Source organism: Trachurus trachurus, assembly GCF_905171665.1.
Source record: "Trachurus trachurus genome assembly, chromosome: 23".
In the NCBI taxonomy this organism is placed as follows: domain Eukaryota; kingdom Metazoa; phylum Chordata; class Actinopteri; order Carangiformes; family Carangidae; genus Trachurus; species Trachurus trachurus.
This window is the reverse complement of record NC_139912.1, coordinates 3188574-3210936: the sequence shown is the minus strand read 5'-3', so window position 1 is coordinate 3210936 and position 22363 is coordinate 3188574. Positions and strand designations below refer to the sequence as shown.

General features: G+C 39.4%; 2 protein-coding genes across 2 annotated transcripts in view; both read right to left on the bottom strand.

Moving 5' to 3' along the window:
* dclre1c (DNA cross-link repair 1C, PSO2 homolog) overlaps positions 1 to 22363 on the bottom strand; it is a 476875-nt gene that overhangs the window by 138338 nt on the left and 316174 nt on the right. The gene's annotated exons all lie outside the window — the stretch shown is intronic.
* Positions 1 to 22363, bottom strand: part of trhde.1 (thyrotropin releasing hormone degrading enzyme, tandem duplicate 1) — a gene marked incomplete at both ends in the record, with an annotated part of 192973 nt that overhangs the window by 29309 nt on the left and 141301 nt on the right. Inside the window, 6 exons of the mRNA XM_083999510.1 lie at positions 1694 to 1749; positions 2012 to 2145; positions 5521 to 5609; positions 15101 to 15279; positions 15371 to 15436; positions 21359 to 21424. Coding sequence (XP_083855636.1) covers positions 1694 to 1749; positions 2012 to 2145; positions 5521 to 5609; positions 15101 to 15279; positions 15371 to 15436; positions 21359 to 21424 — 590 coding nt within the window. The remainder of the gene's footprint in view (positions 1 to 1693; positions 1750 to 2011; positions 2146 to 5520; positions 5610 to 15100; positions 15280 to 15370; positions 15437 to 21358; positions 21425 to 22363) is intronic.

Sequence of the window (22363 nt, the reverse complement as noted above, 5' to 3'; positions counted from 1 at the left end):
CTGTGCATTTCTGCAGCACAAAGAGTCGCTAACGGATAAGAAACAACACAGTCGGACTGAAAAACCTCAGCTTGAAGTGTTTGGGATGATTTCAGGAGAAGTGGTGTTTACTTTGAAAGCTGTTTGAGGCTCATGGTATCTGTTGGTGAAGAGCTGAAGGAGATCATGTAAAAGAGAACATGCCAACTTCACTCAGAGGAAAAAAAAAAACCTGCTGCCGTGAGGAGACAGCGTTAATCCCTGAGCCACTGAGCTGCACTTATCATCATCACGGCCGTGTGTGGATGCTGCAGGAATCCAGCGCTGGCAAAGCTCCATCCCGAGGCCCCGCGTGTGTGAATGTTAATGTTGTGTATGAAAATCCATAGGTCTTAACTGCATTCACACACACAGCCCATAAACCAGTGTATGTCGAGCCGAGTGTGTGCTGCAACTACATGCCCGGCGGCACAACATCGTCTTGTTGACTCTGCTAAATAGATGATGACAATTCTGAAATGTATCCGTCCATTAGAATAAACTCAGTCCATGTAAACAAACATATCACAGGGAGGCAGACTGCGCATCGACAAACACACACACACACACACACACACACACACACACACACACACACACACACACACACACACACACACACACACACACACACACACACACACACACTCCTCCTCGGAAACAATGCGACACAAACAAGAGACACACACGCCAGATATTTTACAGCCTGAGTGACAGAGAGAAAGTCTACGACTCTATTATGTCCTGATCAACTGTGTGTGTGGTGTGTGTATAAAGCATGAGATCATCACTTAAAGGTCCAGTGTGTAATATCTGTCACGGTTTATTGGCAAAATCTGAATATACTACCCATAAGTGTATAAATCTGTTCGGTTTTGTAGCCTTATAATTATTGTTTTATATCTACATAAGGGTCTTGATTTAGAGAGTGTCGCCATCTTGCGCTGCCATGTTTGTACGGCAGCCTGAACGGAAATTCCAGCCAATCAGAGAGCATGTTTCAAGAGTTTCACGTTCAAAAATAAACCCAACGAGGGAGGAAATTCAAATGAAATCTAATTTGTGAGGATTACAGAGAAGATTTGTAACTGATAATCACCGATGACATTGTGTCCTCACAGAGAAAAACTACTGTAAAGGTTCAGCGCGTAAAAATTGGCAAGGTTTATTGGCAAAATCTGAATATACTACCCATGAATAGAGTTGTATATGTGTATAATCACTATAAAATAAAATCCGTTTGGTTTCCGTAGCCTTAGAATTCTTCTTTTATATCTACATATAACAAGGGTCTTGCTTTAGAGAGTGTCGCCATCTTGCGTCGCCATGTTTGTACGGCAGCCTGAAGGGAAAATCCAGCCAACCAGAGAGCACGTTTTAAGTGTTTCACGTTCCTAAATAAACCAAAGAAGAAGGAGGAGGAAACACATGTGCTAAATTGGTGCAGATCTTCACCTCATCACTCCATGCCCCTTAAATAGTCCTGGTAAACAAGGTGTTTTGTCCTCGGAGGCCACCATCCGTCACTTTGCCGACGGGAGGGGTGAGTGCGAGTGAGTGCTGAAATCTAGAATCTGAACGCTGGATGTCACGTTTTTCTCCACATTTTACACACTGGACCTTTAAACGAAGTATCTAGAAACATACGGCAGCCAAATGTTCAAGGGAAACTCACCTGGCCAGGTTGAAGGCATCATCGATAAGCCCCGCCCTGTTTCCAACAGAGATAATCTGAGATAAAGAGAGAGAGAGGATGAGTCAAAATGAAAACAGAAACTTTGTTAAATAAATAAAGAAACAACACAGTACGGTTACGGTGCGGTGCAGTGCAGTGTAGTGCAGTGTAGTGCAGTGCGGTGTAGTGCAGTGTAGTGCAGTGCGGTGTAGTGCAGTACGGTGTAGTGCAGTGTAGTGCAGTGCGGTGTAGTGCAGTGCGGTGCGGTGCAGTGCGGTGTAGTGCAGTGCGGTGTAGTGCAGTACGGTGCAATGATACCTGGGGGTTGTTGTGAAGCTGCTGAATCAACAGTTTCCAGTTCTGGAGGTCGTAGTTCACGCGGAAGTAGCCCGTCTGGTTTATGTTGCCGAGCAACCAGGTGTTGTCACCCATCTGACCAATCCTGTGGCTCTCTGATGAAAGAAAACAGAACGACGATGAGTCTGTCGGCCAATCAGAAACACCAACAGTTGGTTCAGTAACCACGGTGTCGGTGAGGTCCTCCCATACACAGATGACACCACGCTGTCCCGGAGAGTTTCAGCACTTTCTTCATGTTTTCTCTTTAAAAAACTAGAAACTGAAGTTAATCTATGGAGGTGCATTTGTGTCTTTATTATCCAATCAAAAAAAGAAGTTGATTTAAACAAAAACAAACTTCACTTCAATAAAATAAGTGTTTGAATGCAAAAACATATTCAAGACCCAAAAAACTGTGTGAATCCTTTTTTTCTTTGAATAATAAAAACACAAATATCCTGCCCATAATATGGCCCAAATACAAGTGCTCGAATGCAATTTTTTGAGTCTAAAATAATTTTTTTTGCATTCAAACCCCTTTTTCTTTGATTGAAATGTTTTTGTTTTTTTTGGATTGAAGTTAAGTTTGTTTTGATTGAAAATATCCGTTTTGTTTAAATCAACTTTTTTTTCTCGATTGAATAAGAAAGATACAAATGCACCTCCATAAAACAAACTAACAAACAAAAAATATTTCTACCCATAATATACCCATATATATTTTTAACCCATAATAATACAAATATTTTTATTCACATCAACTATTTGTTAATGTTATTGGAAATTTTCCATATGGAAATTATGTCAAGTTTGACTTGTGATATGTCAGGTTTACAAATGAAAAACCTATAAAAGTTAATGTGCTATATATATAAGTTGCTGCTGGTCAGTCAAACAAACACTGAAGCCTCAGGCGAGCAGCAGCAGCAGCAGCAGCAGCAGGTGAAGGTCGTCATTTCCCATCAAACATCCGTCCTGTGTGAGCTGAATGTGCAGCAGGAGATCACCGTGGAAGATAAACTGTTTTTTTTTTTTTTTAGTTTTCCTAGAAATTCGAGTTGCTGCTCTTTCTGTGTGTGTGCGGATCTGTAGAGCTGAAACCGGTCGACTGTGCAACTCATAAAAAATACACTTCTGCTCAAAGATGAATGAGTAAAGCAGGTGGAGAACATCTACAACACCTTCAGCTCCACAAATACACACGGAAGCAGCAGAGAATGTAAAAGAAACAAAAAAACAATTAAACTGCGAGATCTTTCTCTCAGGATCCAAAGAACAAAGTCTGAGTGTTGTTAAAAAAAAACTGGGTTGGAGCTTTAGTGGAGCAGCCAGGAGAGAACAGAAAGAAAATAGCTGCTGACCCAAGTCTGGCCCACTTCCACAACTTCTACAAATCAAACTGTGTTGAAGAGTTGAACTTGGAGACTCAGAAGAAGTGGAAGTTCTACCACGACCAAAACAACAAAAGCAGATACAATATGAGCTCTTCTCCACAATAACTCAAAAAACGTCCAGCTTTATCCCTCAGAACAGAAAGAAAATGAGTTTCAGTGTCTGCAAACAAAAGCAGAATTGGCTTTTTGCTCCAGAACCTGAGTTTATTTCCCTGAAAGCAGAAGCTGAATGAGTTTCACTCGGTGTATAAAACAAGAACAGGAAAGGTTTATTCTGTGAAAACAGAAGCAGCGAGGACGTTTACTCATCCTCAGAAAACCTGCTTTATTTTCCAATAACAGAACAAGATTGTGTTTTACTTCACAAAAAAAAAGAAAAAAGAAAAATCCAATTCATTCCTCAAAAACAGAGGAAATAAAAAGAAAAACTGGGCTTAAACCAGGCAGAAGGAGCTTTATTTTGAAGGAGAGACATTATCAGTTTTCATGAACCAGAACAGGAAGGATGTTTATTTTTATTCACGGTGATGAGCTTCTCCTCAGAGGAACACACCTGAGAGCTGCAATTTTTTACTCCATTAACTACCAATCACACGTCTCCACATTATCAGATGATTAATTTCTGATCAAGAGGAAGTTTTTTTTTTTTTTCTTTGGTAACAGAAATAATCTCAGAGGTAGGAGCTCGTTATCTCCAGGGCCCAGTTCTCCAAAAGTAATCTGATTAGATTTTGGATAATAAATCGTATCAATGGGTTGAAAATGGGTCGTTTCAAAATTAAAATAACAGATTCTGAGACCGGATTAGATCATGTGATCCAATCTTGGTTTTAATCTGGATCCAACCCTCAGTTTGGTTTGTTCAGAACTTTTTAGAATGATCAGGAAAACTTCTGATCCCAGCTGTTTGATGGATTCAGGAACAAAATGCAATTTAAATCCAATTCAAACTGGTCAAATAAACAACATTTATCATGTAGTATAAATAAACTTTATTTTTTTGCTATATTTTGCGTCTAATTTTTGAACCATTACAGTGATGAAGTTAATAAAATTAACTTTTGGTCATTCAACAAATTAAAGGGACAACGAGGAGTTTTGTAAAAGCAAAGCGTTTTCACACTACATTTATGAGCCTCCGCACCGTGAAATTCTTTGACCGGCGTGTGACCGACTCATGTTTTCATTCATCAAGAATTAAAGTCAGAGGTTGGAAGACGATCACATACCGTCGTAGTTCCGACCATAAACGGAGATTCGGCGGCGTTATTCTCATGACTCGCCACGAAACCTAAAGTAAAGAAGCGCTGGTCGGCTCAACCAGCATTTCCACCACCACTAATAATAACAAAATAACGATAGTGACAAAACCATATATTTATCGAAAATGGGCCCATTAACAAGTGGTAACGTAGATTCATCCACATTAACATGAGACTTTTTTATAACCAAATAGAAACTCCTCGTTGTCCCTTTAAGAACTCTAAATGTTTTTTCCCCCCAATTACTGGACAGTTAAATGAAATTTGAATTTGAAACCACTTAAAATAGAATAAAATCAAATCAAATATTTTCTGTTGTTTTTTATATTTATTATTGTTGTCAGTCATTATTCTATTTTTTTTTTTTATTTTTTTTTTTCATGTTATTTTGTGTTTTTTCACATTAAACTGTAATATAAGGTGGAGGCTTAAAAATAAGCCCTTTGTGGCTTTTTGCCTTGGCTTATTGTTACCTATCATGTTTTATGTTGTATTCTTTTAACTTGTGCAAAAATAAAAATTCAAAAATTCAATTCAAATCAAATCAAATATTCACAATGTATTATTATTAATCTTTTGTTGGTCATATAAGGGTCTGGTTGTTTAAAAGACATTTTGAGTGAGCCCGTGCTGCTGTTCTGTTCTTTAAGGACCTCGTAGATTCAGTGTGAAGTTTGTATAAAATCCACTTTGAACAACTGGAGGGAAAGTAAAGATGGATTTACGTGATCCTGGATGGAAAAACAAGGGATTTCAAAATCCGGATCATTTTGATCCAGATTAAACCTTCTGAACTGATCCAGGAGCAGCAGCAGCTGCAGCGGCGTCGTACCTGTCTTGTTGTTGATCCAGATGAGACTCTCCAAACAAACAGCGGATGCGTTTCCCACGGCGACCGTCAATGGGACCTGCCACTGTAAACTACAGAGAGAGAGAGAGAGTGATGTCAGTAATGGTCAGTGAAATTGGATTGGGGTTTTATTGCCTCGGTTATCAGATGGAGAGACATTAGAGCGGGAGAGTGATGGTCGGCGATCATCACTCCACATCAGTCAGCTGGAAACGGGACGAGCGACACCAGCGGCGCTGCAGAGAGAGAGAGGGTGTAATAGCTGCAGCAGTCAGTGAACATCAGTCAGGAGAAGTGGCTCAGGGTTATTGTCTCTCTCCGAGAGCCAGCGAGGTTAAATGTGCTGTCCGGCCCAAAAACTCGCTGAAGTGATTTTCACATTTTGAGACTCGGAGAGCTCGCAGACACGGGGAAAAAAGAAAAACAGGAAAAAAAATAAACTCCTGGAGTGAATCCTTCACCCCTCCGAGATCATAAAGCCTCTTAGACGCCAATTAGATTATCTTTAAACGGCGTCGGCGCCGAGCTTGAACACGGCTGTTTTTGAGACGCTGTGACATTTGGGCGGTAAATGGTCTTTAAATGGCAGAGAGACAGAGAGAAGGAGAGGGAGAAGGAGAAGAGGAAGAAAGACAAAAAAAAAAACTCAACAAAGAAACAGGAGCTGAAGTAATTAACTGTTTGATAATGACGACACATTTAAACATGAATAATTGTCCTCTTCTCTTCTAATTCTACCTTACTTTGAAGAGCTGATCCAGAGGAAACTCAACAGGTTAATGACTGTAAAGATGTTTGTGTTAAAGCTCCATACAGTATAAAGGTAGATGTTTGTGTTAAAGCTCCATACAGTATAAAGGTAGATGTTTGTATTAAAGCTCCATACAGTATAAAGGTAGATGTTTGTATTAAAGCTCCATACAGTATAAAGGTAGATGTTTGTGTTAAAGCTCCATACAGTATAAAGGTAGATGTTTGTGTTAAAGCTCCATACAGTATAAAGGTAGATGTTTGTGTTAAAGCTCCATACAGTATAAAGGTAGATGTTTGTGTTAAAGCTCCATACAGGTAGATGTTTGTGTTAAAGCTCCATACAGTATAAAGGTAGATGTTTGTATTAAAGCTCCATACAGTATAAAGGTAGATGTTTGTGTTAAAGCTCCATACAGTATAAAGGTAGATGTTTGTGTTAAAGCTCCATACAGTATAAAGGTAGATGTTTGTGTTAAAGCTCCATACAGTATAAAGGTAGATGTTTGTATTAAAGCTCCATACAGTATAAAGGTAGATGTTTGTGTTAAAGCTCCATACAGTATAAAGGTAGATGTTTGTATTAAAGCTCCATACAGTATAAAGGTGGATGTCCATGTGTAGTGTGATTATAAAGCAGCTCTAGGTTCTATATTAATACTGTGAAAGTATCAAAGCCTCAGTCCACAGAGAAATGCACACAGCCTGTATTCAGAAACTGAGCCTTAAAACCAGCCGTCAGGACTTCCTGTCACTTTGTGATGTCACAACTAAACCCCGCCCCCTCACCACCTGGACCCACCATCCAACACCTTGCAGGGTTTGGTTTCTCTGAGTGTTTTATTGTGAAATTTGCTCCCTTCTTCTTTATTGGATCACTCAGAAGCCAATCAGAAGAGAACTGGTCTTCTTATTGATCCACATTTATAAAAAAAAAAACAGAAGTAGAAGAAACATGGAGCTTTAACTTCCTTTGTTTGTTTTTTTTTAAGTCCAATGAATTGTTTGCACAAGATAAATGACTTCAATGATTTTCAAAATTGTTTCAGATCTTCATTAAAGCAGATATCAGTGGAATGTTTTTGTTAATATAAGTCCTAAATAGTCCTATTTTCCGTCAGCAATCACTTACATGAAGTATTTCAGCCTAAACACGAGTCTCTCCGTCACTCTGCTCTGCTGTAACCCGAGGAGAAAATTTTCCTTGTGGGATACAAGTGTTATCCAATGAGGAGAGAGAACGGCATGAAGGGCTGTGTGTGCAGCCAAGGGATGCGCGTGAATGTGGTGACGTAGCACGAGGACCAATTGATGCCTGACAAGGGCGGGGGCTGCTAACTCATGGTGCGTTCAAAGAAACTCGTACTTTGTGTTTTTCCTTCCTGTGAAGTCATACCAGTTCGATCTGGTACGAGTTCACGGGTCGGAAGTTACGAGTGGCCGTTATAGGGAACTTTCACAGACAACAGGATGGTAAAAACACGAGCTACGGGTTACCTGGAACGCTACCAAGTCGTAGTTGTGACTTGAAGCTGTAACTTACGGTTTCAAAAGCCTGCCTTGAACGCAGCATTAGCCGAAACGGCCGTGAAGCTGATATCTGCTTTAATTTACATATAAATCATAACAAAAAACAATATAACACAAGCTTGTCACATGTTTTAATGGGGAAAAAAATGTTAATTGATAACGAGTGTCTAAATGAAGTGGAGCTCAATACTTAGAGTACCAGTTCCTTCACTTCTCATTACAGTAACTGAGTAAATATATCGTCTGTTCTGTTGCTCCTCTCTATCTGGATCCTCTTAATTATTTTTCCCTTGAGGCTTTGCTACAGAACGTGGTTAAACGAGGCTTTGAGAAATCAATTTATTATGCAAACAACAGCAAGAAAAGCCCAGTGTGTTGGAAAGGCCCATTGTGTCTGACGGCAGACATGTTACAGCAATAACAGCCTCCTCTGTGTGTGTGTGTGTGTGTGTGTGTGTGTGTGTGTGTGTGTGTGTGTGTGTGTGTGTGTGTGTGTGTGTGTGTGTGTGTGTGTGTGTGTGTGTGTGTGTGTGTGTGTGTGTGTGTGTGTGTGTGAGACCTCCTGAACTGAGCTGTGTGTGAGATGGTTGTGTGGATAATTGCTTTGTGGGAACTGTATTTTCTTTTCTATGTTTTCCTCTTAGAACGAATCGGTATGAACTGTGAGGCCACAAATCTGCAGCATGAGACGCCACTACTATACAGTACATATACAGTATCTATATATCTATATCTATATCTATCTATATGTATACACATACAAACACACACACACACATTTATTTAAATATATATATACACACACACAGAATATATAGGCGTGAATATGACAGCCATTATGGATTATTATATTGGATAGATATTATAAGATATATATTCCCCCGCACTAGGCTCCGTGTTAGTTAGTTCCAGATTAACAACTTTTTTCCAACTAGTTGATAGACTGAAAAATAATAACGTACGCTTTAAAGGTACATTGTGTAGGAATTCCTCCCATCAAGCGTTGCGGTTGTATATATCGCAAGCAACTTAATCGTATTTTTCATGCTGCATTCACGTGAAATTGGGCAGACGGCAGACGGACGTCAGCCACTGCATGTAACGGCTTAAACAAGCCTCTATGTAAACAAGTGGGCAAAACAATACACGTGACAATATGTTAAACCAACATAAATATCTGGTTTGTTACCGACGGCCGTCTGCCCAACTGCAGGTGAATGCAGCATCAGTGTAACGCAACTCAACTCAACTCAACTCAACTCAACTCAACTCAACTCACAGCGCATATAACATGGGAAACAGTAACTTATTTGATTACTATAGTGCTGCTATTTCATAAAGCTGTTATTCCCGTCACTGCAGCCGACAGATACCAAAATAAAAGCTCTGGCTCAACACAAAGACATCACGTCGTCACGGTTACATGTGGTAGAGGTGACTCACAGATACACACACACACACACACACAGTTTACAGCTGTACTGTACTGAGCACTAATGACACTAATAAACCAGCCTTTAAAACCAGACTTTCTCTTTAGCGCCAATAAAAACCTTCAGAGGCTCCGAGTTTAATTCAACTCATTTTGATGAAATTGATTCATATTTTAATTAAAGTGGATTTAATTACAGACACCAAACAATCAATCATCGTGTGTGTGTGTGTGTGTGTGTGTGTTGTCAGGGTCATTGTAACACAATCAGCCAAAGAAAAGATCTATTTAACAACCATCTGTCACCGTGGGCAACCTTGGATCGATATGCTGCCTAGCAACCAAATATTTAACCGGACATTTATATCAAATGTGACTGACAGGAGGAGAACTCTATTACACACACACACACACACACACACACACACACACACACACACACTGTCGTCTAAAATAAACAGTCTTAAGTCTGTTCAAATATTAATGAACACATTCTCCTATGTGTGTGTGTGTGTGTGAGTTTGTGTGTGTGTGTAAGTTTATGGTTTATTCATCAAAGGCAACCAACTGAAACACACACACACAACATGGACATGTGTGTTAAGTACAACTCAGCTCTACAGGGACACGTTGTGTGTGTGTGTGTAAATGATCTCATGAGTCTTCAGTGTTCAGTCCAGGATCATTTAAATCTTTGTGTTTTTAACAGATTCTTTATATTTTTAGTGTAAACAAGAGACTTCTGTTTATTTAAAGGGATAGTTCAACATTTTGGCAAATTGTCCCATTGCCATAATCCCTATAGTCATAGCAGTAGGTTTGTAACGGTAAATACAGAGACTGCTTGATGAAAAACTGTCCCTGAAGGCAACGTGCATCAGCGGTTTTGCATGAATTTCCCTCTAAAACAACTCTGTCTGGTAACGTTGTGTTATTATCTCATAGCGTGGTGAATGTGCAGGTCACAACTTGTCCACCAGAGCGTTGTGGAGTTGTTGGATTGTGTATTTGATGAGTTTGATGAGGGAAACCAAGAAATCCCATGAGCCTCCGTAGCGTAGCTCTGAGCAGCTCACGGCTCTGCTCCGCCGTTCTAAAAATAGCTTGCACCGACAATTAAAGGTAACGAACCTACTGCTATGACTATAGGGATTATGGCAATGGGCCAATTTGCCAGAATGTTGAACTATCCCTTTAGGAACCATCTGAATGATCTATTACCACTTCCTGTTTGCTGTTGCCATCCTATTTATAGAGGTTAAATCATGACACACGTTTACATCATTCAGTTTTTCTAGTGTTTCTACTTTTTGAATGACAATTTTTTTGTCAGTTTCTACTTCACTGACTTGTAGTTTTTCCAGTTTATTCTTATCATTATAACTTTGATTTTATTTCTGCACCATCTGCTACAGAAGGTGAAGCTGAACATAAACAGACGTTTAGCTCCTTTCAACTGAGCTGAGGTGGATTATTAATCATTTACCACCTTCCCGTTTAGTTTTTAAAGTTTGTTGAATCAAACAGGAATCAGCTTTTCCTCCAATCACGTCTCAGTCAGCTTCATCATCATCATCATCAGCTCAGATCCTGTTTTTTGTCCGTCCTCTGGTTTCTCTTTGTCTTCACACAGCGACTCCTCCTCTCTGTCTCTCTGTCGACTGTTTGATGGTGGGAAAAATAAAAGAGTCAAATCTGAAACGTCTCAAACAGCCGGCGAAGTGGAAGAGGAGACGTGTGACAGAAAAATAAATAAGCTGTGTTCTTCAAAATGTCACCTTATCATTGCTAAGAAGTCGAGTCAAAGTTTTTTTTTTATTTGAGTTTTTAAAAAAAGAAGTTATTTTCCAACTTTTGTCTTTAAAGAGACTGTGTGAGGCGTGTCAGTGGAGACTAATGTGTGAAAACAGAAGAAGTCGAAGGTGTTTTCAGCATAAAAACAGGCTGAACGATCGATTATCACTTCCTGTTTACAGTTAAACTCATGGATACAGAAACCGCAGGAAACTGAACTTGTTATAAAACTAAACTAAGATCTAAACTGTGTTTTTTGCGATGATTTCTGGAGGTTAGATCATAAAGTAAATCAGATATAAAGACTTCTCCTGGAAGGTTTAGTGAGGCTGCATTAACTCATGTATATTAATATAAATTCTGTGACTCTGGGTTCAGATTTGAGATTAAAGTTAAAACTCTGAAAAGCTCTCAAAGTCACCTCATGCACAAAACTCAAGAACAAGGAGTTTCCTAGTTCCCTGCATTAACTGCTCATGAAATGGGGTCGACTAACTTCCTTCAAATTTCTTAACAATACTGCTTGAGTTTGTGCAATAATTCTTCTAGTGCTCTTACTATGGTGAATTTATGAGGTGCAATAGTGGGATATGTGTAATGCTGTCATGTTTTGTATTTGCTGGGTTGGTATAGCTGAAGTTGTATTGTTTGTTGTCATTGTGGCCATCAAGACATTCATGGCGCATAGAGTCCAAGACAAATTTCAATGAGATGGACAATATGCATTGTATCGTATTGTATTGCACCGTATCGCATTGCATTGTATGGTATTGTATTGTACAGTATCGTACCGTATTGTATGGTATTGTATTGTATCGTATCGTATTGTATTGTATTGTATCGTATCGTATTGTATTGTATCGTATTGTATCGTATCGTATTGTATTGTATCGTATCGTATTGTATCGTATCGTATTGCACCGTATCGCATTGCATTGTATCGTACTGTACCATTGTACCGTATCGTACCGTATCGTATGGTATTGTATTGTATTGTATTGTATCGTATCGTATCGTATTGTATTGTACCGTATCGTATTGTATGGTATTGTATTGTATCGTATCGTATTGTATTGTATTGTATCATATCGTATCGTATTGTATTGTATCGTATCGTATTGTATTGTATTGTATCATATTGTATTGTATCGTATTGTATCGTATCATATTGTATCGTATTGTATCGTATTGTATCGCATTGTATCGCACTGTATCGCATTGTATCGCATTGTATCATATTGTATTGTATCGTATCATATTGTATCGTATCGTATCGCTTTCCATGGTTGACCATATACTATCGTTCATGTTTTCACTGTGTATTATTCACGATTTTCATTACACACTTATTATAACAACTTATAACTTATATAACACCCGTAAACACAGGCATGCTGTATAATCACAATTATGAGCTTTTCCTCCATCTTCCTCTTCTCTTTCCCTATTCTTTTTTTCTCTTTCTCCTTGGCGTCGACGCTGCTCATTTGCATAAAGTGTAAAGAGTTTCTCTCAACTTCAAACTGAGGCTCTGGTCGCCTGCGTTGCGACTGCACGGCTGCCAATGACGCTCATGGCGCTTCTGGTGTGAACGAACACCAAGTCACAAATATAAACAAACACAATGCATTTACCCTAATACAACACAAACTGTTGTGTTCTGTAAGGTGTGAATGATCCAAACCAGTCATTACTGTCAATGTTTAATGGACATGTTCAATAAAGACGACATATTATAATAGTTTGTAGGTGTTTGTCTACACTTGTGACTTACTAAGAAAGACTTTAAAACTTATCTGACTGGAATAATGAACCTGCAAATGTCTGATCCATGTCCTCATTTCATTTATTTCTTCTTTTCTCAGAAACTGTCAGATATAACACCTCACAGCTTCTAATAAAACTGTCTCCATCTGACTCATTGACTCTAACATTATTACTTTATATAACTATGTTTGTTTGATTTGTCTATCTACTGTGTAGTTGTTACTTTTTCTGTTGCTTCTTTCTTTTGTCTTCTTGTTTTTATCTGTTCCTTTATTTGTGTTGTCTATGGTTTGTCTTCTTATGACTGTTTTGTACATTGTTAGATGTAGAATCCCCTCGAAAACGAGATCAGAGCAGATCTCAGGGGGTTTAGTCCTAATAAATTGATCGAATCACATTCAACGCAGAAAATAAGAAAAAATCCAGAGGGGTCACACACTTCTTGCCATTGTATAACATGTAATTCTCCATCTGTTGTAATCACTAGTACTAAAGGCCTTGGACACACAGTATCTACAGATGGTGCATTCACTGCTCCCTCAACTCAATAATAACCTTCTGAACAGAAACCACAGTAGTTGAAGGACGTTTCGTTTCTCCTCGCAGCTCGTTCAAGGAGACACTGGACAGAACCAGACGTTGAGTTTATTTTGGTTTATTTTCTAAAGATTCTGTATTAGTTTGAGTCAACAGTGTGTAACACAGTGGGACGCCGACGCCGCGCCTCTGAACGCAGCTCCATGGGATCAAACATCAGCGTCTGTCTCTGATTCAATTCGCTGAACAACAACAGCTTAGTTTTTTTTTTATCCTTTTTTTTTTTTTTTTTTTTACTATGAGTGTTGGTGAACGCCTCGGGACCAGCGAGTGCATCTGAACGCAGCCCCATGGGACCGAAACAAGAGCCAAAACGAGCCGAAACGAGAGAGAAAACGTTCAAGTTCACCTCCGACAAAAAGCTTCAGTTCATCAACTGACGAGACCTGAGGAGCGAGAGAGCGCAGAGGAGCGAGAGAAGAAACAAAAAGATTAAAGAAAAAGAAGAAGAGGAGGAGGAGGAGGAGGAGGAGGAGGAGGAGGAGGAGGAGAAAAAAGACAACAAGAAAACAGGTAGAGAAACTTTTGGTGAAGAGCTGAGTCGGTCGGAGAGATCGTAAATGTCAGATACGGTGGGAAAACGTGACAGAAAGAAAGAAAAAAGAAAGAAAGAAAGAAAGAAAGAAAGAAAGAAAGAAAGAAAGAAAGAAAGAAAGAAAAAAAGAAAGGGGGAAAGAACAGAAGTGAACAACAGGTAAAAAAAAAAAAAAAGAGGTGATGAAATATTGAAGGAGGAAAAAGTGGGTCGATAAAACAGCGAAGAGAATAAACTCCAGAGGTTGTGAAGTACGTGAATAAAACATTGTGCGAATCAAATATAGATGAAACATAAATGATGTAAAGGTGGTGAAGAACGCGGAGAAAAGCTGCTTCAGCTCCGTCACCGAGAGGACGAGACGAGGAACCTCAGAGGAACCTCAGAGGAACGCTAACGCTGACGGACCAGAGAGTCTCCAGATGTTGTGTTGTGTCGAACAGCAGGAGGTCGATGAAATGTTAAGTCCTCGGGGCTGCAGCAAACAAAGGTCAACGACTTGCAACTCTGAACAGTTCACTGAAGCTCCGAGGAGGAGGAGGAAGAGGAGGAGGAAGAAGAAGGAGAGGTAAATGGAGGCAGAGGATAAGAAAGAGATAGAGAAGAACAAGAAGAAAGCAAGTGGTAGTAAAGAGAGAGGAAGGAGGAGATGAAAAAGGAAGAGGAATAAAAATAAAAAGATGGAAGAAGAAGATGGAAAAAGAAGATTGAAGAAGAAGCAGAAAAAGAAGGAAAAAGAAGATAATGAAGAATTAGGAAAAAGACAATGAAGAGGAAGAAGATGGAAAAGACGATGAAGAAGGAGAAAATGGAAAAAGAAGAAGAAAATGATGGAAAAAGAAGATTGAAGAAGAAAATGGAAAAAGAAGAAGATGAAAAAGAAGATGACGATGAATGAAAAAAGAAGCAGATTAAGAACTGGAGGTTTGATTTAAACTGAAGCTGCAGCTAAAGAAAATAAAGAGCAAAAAAATAAGGGTCTGTACGGTGGCCCTGAGGGCTCAGAAGAAAACACAAGCATTCTCATGAGTTTAACCACATGAGCCCGGTCCGTCACATTTTATGTTCCCATGGAAACACTTCCTGTGCCGTGAGCGTGAGGTTTGTAAAAATAAAATTAAAAAAATTAAAAAATAAAACTTTTATTTTGAACTGACCTGTTGTTGCCCCTGGCTTCCTGTCCGTACAGGAAGTGCTCCTGGTTGACGGTGATGTAATGAGTGGGGAGCTGCTCCGATTGGTTCTTGCTGATGGTGAGGACGGGGTAGCCCATCTGGAGCGTCCACCTGTCCATCATCTCTCCGATGTTGATGTCCCGCCCCTCTGAACGCATGGCCTGGACATCAATCAATAATCAGTAATCAGTAACCAATAACGACCAGTTCACACTAATTAATTAATTGATAAACCAATCAGCCCTGAGTTACCTGAGTCAGTTTGCTCCACAGGTCGTCTCTGGCTGCGTTGCTGTACATGTGACTCAGCAGATAATCCTGAAAACAACCAGAAGAGAAAAAGAGCTGAGACAGGAAGTGACATCACCAGGTGAGGTCATCGAACTGAAACTGGACCGAACCTGAGATCCATTTTTTATCTCAATTGTTTTTTGTTTATTTCAGGTTTTTCAGGTTTTTTAAAAATTCTCAAGAAAAAAAAATCATAATCTAGAAAAAAGTGGTAAGATTTCTCCCAATTTTTTTTTTTTAAATTCTAGAAAGAATGGAAACATTTCTAAAAAAAAAAAAAAAGAGAGAGCATAAATAAATAAATAAAAAAGTGGTTAAAATTTCAAAAAAAAAAAGTTTTTAAAAGTTCTAGAAAAAAGTGGTAAGATTTCTCAAAAAAACTTTAAAAAAAATTCTAGAAAAAAATTCAAAAATTTCTAAAAAAAAAAAGAGGTTTTTAAAAAAATTCTAGAAAAAATGATAATTTTTTTTTTTTTTAAGTAAAAAATAAATAAATAAAGTGGTAAGAATTTCTCCCCAAAAAAAAGGGTTAGAAATTTTACAAAAAAGTGGTAAAACTTCCAGAAAAGGTTGGAGGCCCCCTTGAAACCTCTAAAGCAGTGGTTCCCAAACGGTGTGCCGTGAGGCAAGTCCAGGTGTGCCGTGGGAATTTGTGACAACCAACATACATTATTATTGCAATATACAACTACACAAAAAATAATTATTTTTAATTTACTATCAGTACTTTGTATGCACTCATTTCATAATACAGAGGCAAACTCTATACCTAAAAACAATTCTTAAAAAAAAAAAAACCTCAAAGAGAACCCCATATTTCCCAATTTGTAGGACAATGGACGGTGCTGCTTCCTTGCATTGATAGTTCTCTGTGATGAATTTTTGCAAAGTTTCCTTTGCCTTATTGTGACCTGTCTGGTTTAAATGGTTGTATTGCTGCTTTGATGAAGCCTAATTTGATAAAGTTTCAAATTAATTTTTGAAATATTTCGTTAATAAATATGATTTCGTGAGTAATGTAGCCAGTTATCTTTGTCACATTTTATTTGGCATTAGTAAATAATTATGCACATTTACAGATATTTTACATGATATAAGTGATAACACGTGTTATGAAGGCTATTTTGAACAATAGGTGTGCCTTGAGATTTTTACTTGTCCTTTGGGGTGCCTTGGCCACAAAAAGTTTGGGAACCACTGCTCTAAAGGACACTTGTGGGTCTCCACTTTAAAAACCACTAATCTACCATGTTACCATGTGTATATCTGTGTAGTCTTATCTGTCATCAACAAGAGATTACGGGTTACGGGGCGCGTTACGTTTGTGTGGCGGTGTCGCCATGGAGACGAGAGCTGGGACACCGGGTCGGAGGCTCTGATCTTACAAGGTTGGTTTTCAGCCAAGAGACGCTCCATTCTCCCTGCAACTAGTTACTAGTCATTGATTTAACCAGAACTAGAGACATGGAGCTGGAGACAAGGGACACATGGAGCTGAGTTTGTCTTTAAGTTCACAGACCGGGTTCACATGGTCTCTGTGTCGATCCGCGACACTGAGACAAACAGTGTGAAGACGGGGCAGAGACCTTTTGGGATTCTGGATCTTTGCTCCGACTTCAAAACTCTCAGTCAGTTAAATCTTAAAAAAAAACGTGAACAAAGCGACGAGTCAAAGAAGAAAATCAAATCTCCTGGTTTCAGAAGGAGCTCGTTCAGGTGACGCTCGTGTTCGGTTTGATCTCAGCGCCAGGGAGGAAAAAAAGTCATTCCCACCGCCGCCGTCGCCATGGAGTTGCCGTGGAGTCGGAGAGAGGGAACGCCGAGGGAGGAGGAAGAGAGGGAACGCCGAGGGAGGAGGAAGAGAGGGAGCGATGTTTCAGTTTGTAATATAACAAGAAAAAGGCAGGAAAGTAGCAGAAGATAACAGAGAACACCTGCAGAGAGAGAGAGAGCTAATCCCTCTGTGTGTGTGTGTGTGTGTGTGTGTGTGTGTGTGTGTGTGTGTGTGTGCGCGTGTGTGTGTGTGTGTGTGTGTGTGTGTGTGTGTGTGTGTGTGTGTGTGTGTGTGTGTGTGTGTCAGTCGTTGTCGTCCTCATGTGTTGGGAGGTTGATAAGGAGAAGAAGCAGCTCTTTATTGAAACAAGATGACATACATGATAACAACAGTGTCACCTTCACTAAAGCTGACAGAGATAACACACACACACACACACACACACACACACTCTGCGCTAGAAAATGTGGGAGAACGACGGTGTGAGTCTGTCAGTGACACTGTGATGATGATGATGTTACACTGTGTCCGTCTGTGGTCAAAGAGTTTTAACATTTCATTTCATTTTTGATTTAGGCCTATTCCATTCATGGTACACTGCAAAAACTCAAAATATTTGTCTCATTTCTAGTCAAAACAAATCTAATTCTACTTAAAATAAGACTCATCACATTAAACCGTAGCTTGTTTTTAGACACTTTTTTTTACTTATTTCAAGCCTATTTCTGTCAGGACCACTATGTCAAAATAATATTTATTTACTTGCACAGTTTAATTTGGCGGTATGGTACTGTTCTGGGACCCCCTGCTCTTCCACGCGCTTGCGTGGAAAGCCTGAGGCAGGAAGAGCACCTTCCTGCCCTTCACGAGCCATCATGAACGGCATAAGCAGGGAGCGCAGCAGCAAAGAAAACCCAGACAGAGCAGAGCAACCAACAAGATACAATGACAGGAGGAGCTGGGGTGGAGGTGGGTTGCAAAAAGCCGGCAGAGGAAGCAGCAGCAGCAGCAAGGGAGGTGACGTCGGACTAGAGCAGTTTAAATAGCGCGCCCTGAATGCAGTTCCCCAATAGGAAGCAGCCACGGGCAGTCAGCTGAGCCATCAGCTGATCTGCACAGGTGAAGACAGTTACGCTGTGCTGATTAAGAGCTTGACGTCATGGCCTGCCAGAACTAACGCTACGCTAAATTTTAACTTGAAATAAGTAGAAAAATCTGATAGTGGAGCAAGTTTTTCTTCCTTATTACAAGCACAAAAAAACTTGCTTTCACTGGCAGATTTTTCTACTTATTTCAATTGAAAATTAGTTTGAAACAAGTGAAAACTGTCTAAAAACAAGTTAATTTTTTAGGCGATGAGTCTTATTTTAAGTGGAAAGAGATTAGTTTTGACTAGAAATGAGACATTTTGACAAGAAAAAAGACATATTCTTGGAAAGATGTAGAGTTTTTGCAGTGTATACATTCTACACATGTTTGCACATATTTACATAATGTAGCTACACATTGTCACCATGAATGAAAAGGAGCAGGATGAAGAAAAACGTATAGTACCTGCCCCTCTCTGTATATTTGCACTGGCTTACTATATCAACACCAATATTATATTCTATTTCAAAAAATTAAAGATGATGAAACATATAATAATAACAAGTAAACAAACAAGCAAAATAGCAGTAGACACCACTCGTCTATCTATATTTTCTTTTTTCCCCTTCTTTTTCTCTTTCTCCTTTTTTGTAGACGCTTATCTTTTCTTTTTTAAACATTTTCTTAAACTGAGACATACTTGTACAACTTTTCAGTTCCTTTCTTTGTGAATGCCATAGTTTTACACCTGCAACAGAAATACACATTTGTTTTAAGCTTAGCCTTGCAAATTAAAACCAAGCTTCAGTCTGTTTTATCCTCTTCCTCCAGTTTGATTCTGGTAATGATTTGTTCTTTGCTTTATACATTATTTTTACATTATTTTTAAGGTCTGAATAATTTAAGGTTCTATTATATCGGCCACTTTCAATAAACCTGCAGAAATAAAACTATTTGCAGGTTTTCTGTTGCCTCCCTTGTGAATAACTCTTACTGCTCTTTTCTGTAGCAGAAACATTTTAATAATAACAAACTAATTTTTGTTGCACTTTTTTAAACAACATGAAGCTGTGAAGTGTCAGAGATGTGATAATAACGTTCACGAGTCTAAATGATGACATCACGGCTCAGACTGACAATGACATCACACGTCGGTTCGTTGCACATTTTTAATTTTCACTTTGACGCTTTAAGATTTAAGATTAAAACTCAGAGAACGAGGAACGATTTTACTTCAGCAGCTGCAATCTGTTCTTATCAGGCTGTCACACACACACACACACACACACACACAGACACACACACACACCTACAGTACAGTGTGTGTGTGTGTGTGTGTGTGTGTTGCGCTGCTGGATCAGCAGTGTTTTATATAGAATCTGGTTCTCAGTGTTTCAGGTCACTGAGAGTTCCTGCAGGAAAAAACACACACACACTGCCTATATCTCTCTGTGTGTGTGTGTGTGTGTGTGTGTGTGTGTGTGTGTGTGTGTGTGTGTGTGTGTGTGTGTGTGTGTGTGTGTGTGTGTGTGTGTGTGTGTGTGTGTGTGTGTGTGTGTTTGTGGTTTTACACATATTTCCATTAAACTACCGTGTTTAACCCACTTTCACCTTCTATCATATGACATCATCTTCACTGTCACTGCACAATGAAACTTCACACTTTTCTCTCCTCTGGTCTTTTATTTTGAAAGGTTGAACCTCTTCCTCCTTCTCCTCTAAATCTTTGTTCTCTTGTTTGAAGTCAATAAAAACTAATTGATGACTGGAACTTGAAACACTCTCTCTCACTCTATTAATAATAATAATCATGGTAATAATGACTTTAATCATGGTGGTGCTTTCGAGTGACGGCTCTGGGAGTGGTATAAAAGAGTTTCCGTGTCTCTGTCTGATCCATGTTTCATCAGTTTGTTCGACACCAAACATCCATTTATTCAACTTCTCTTTGAACTCAGAAAAACAGAAACAGAACGTATGGTTCCTCATTAAACTGAGCTTTTATTGTTTCATGTTCAGCTGCTGTCACACACACACACACACACACACACACACACACACACACACACACACACACACACACACTCCGTTGAGTTGAATCTAATAGATATTTTATTGAGGAGTTTCTTTTTTTACGTCTCTGGCAGCTTTGAACGTCGGCGTCCTGTCACACACACTCAGAATCATTTTAATATCTGAGATTTAACTTCTGTGGCTTTAAAGGGATAGTTCAACATTTTGTCAAATTGGCCCATTGCCATAATCCCTATAGTCATAGCAGTAGGTTCGTTACCTTTAATTGTCGGTGCAAGCTGTTTTTAGAACGGCGGAGCAGAGCCGTGAGCTGCTCAGAGCTACGCTACGGAGGCTCATGGGATTTCTTGGTTTCCCTCATCAAACTCATCAAATACACAATCCAACAACTCCACAACGCTCTGGTGGACAAGTTGTGACCTGCACATTCACCACGCTATGAGATAATAACACAACGTTACCAGACAGAGTTGTTTTATCAGCGGTTTTGCATGAATTTCCCTCTAAAACAACTCTGTGTGGTAACGTTGTGTTATTATCTCATAGCGTGGTGAATGTGCAGGTCACAACTTGTCCACCAGAGCGTTGTGGAGTTGTTGGATTGTGTATTTGATGAGTTTGATGAGGGAAACCAAGAAATCCCATGAGCCTCCGTAGCGTAGCTCTGAGCAGCTCACGGCTCTGCTCCGCCGTTCTAAAAACAGCTTGCACCGACAATTAAAGGTAACGAACCTACTGCTATGACTATAGGGACTATGGCAATGGGCCAATTTGCCAAAATGTTGAACTATCCCTTTAAACCTGTCTCTAAAAAGTTTTCATTCACAAACTGCAGCTTCACTCGGGTCGAACCAGGTCGGATGTGGAGCGACGTTGTTTTACAGCAGAGAAAAAGAAGAAAACCTTTGTCTCAAACTGCAACAACACTGATTTTACTGCTCATCTGAAATCACTCCAAAACTCTGGCTCAACACACACAGACACACACACACTCCCAGCAGCCCCTGGTGTCCTCAGATATAAAAACCTTTGTGTGCACAGCTGGAACTTACGTTGAGTCCTCTCTGGAACAGCGGCTGCCCCATCACGTTGGCCAACATCCGGATCAGCGCCGCCCCCTGTGGACAGGACGAGGAAACGCAGCTTTAAACACGACAACAGGTGGAAAAAAACATCGACTCAGCTGCTACAAAAGACAGACTCGTTTCAGTAGATTCTCTGTTTGAAAAATAGATTTAAACTTTCACTTTTTAATAATTTCACATTAAAACAGTTATAAACGTTTAACTTAATTGATCCAGACTTTGACTTTTATAACTATGTTTGTAAATTACAGACTAATTATTATCAGTGTAGGGAGAATGATCGATGAACCATCTTAGTTCCCCTTCTTCTTTCCTCTTCTGATTGATTGATTGATTGATTGATTGATTGATTGATTGATTGATTGATTGATTGATTGATTGATTGATTGATTGATTGGGGGAATATGGAGTCCAACGTTGATCTCACTCTGTTTAATTAAAAATTTCTCTGTAACATGTTTGGGATTAATTAAAATGGTACAAATCTGTTGAATTAGCTTGATTAGCTATGACCTAGTATCTGGTTTATTGCTGTTCATTAGAACTATTGATTTCAATAGAAAAAACAAGTTGACCCTTTGTCAAGTCATGCCATCCACGGTTACTGTTGCTAGGTTGGACAAACAATGGTCACGAAAGGGTTAACTCCCATTGGAAACCATTGAAAATTAGGCAGATTTAAAATTGCTTGTAAGGAAAATTTGAATTAACTTATGTAGAAGACAGATGTGGCTAAATAACAATTGAATGGGCATTACATGACTTTTCTGAAAAGTGTTGGTCACTCATGATAATAGCTAGCTAACGACGCTATTTCATAGCATGGTGAATGTGCAGGTCACAACTTGTTCACCAGAGCGAAATCCCATGAGCCTCCGTAGCGTAGCTCTGAGCAGCTCGCCGCTCCGCTCCTCCGTTCTAAAAACAGCTTGCACCGACAATTAAAGGTAACAAACCTACTGCTATGACTAT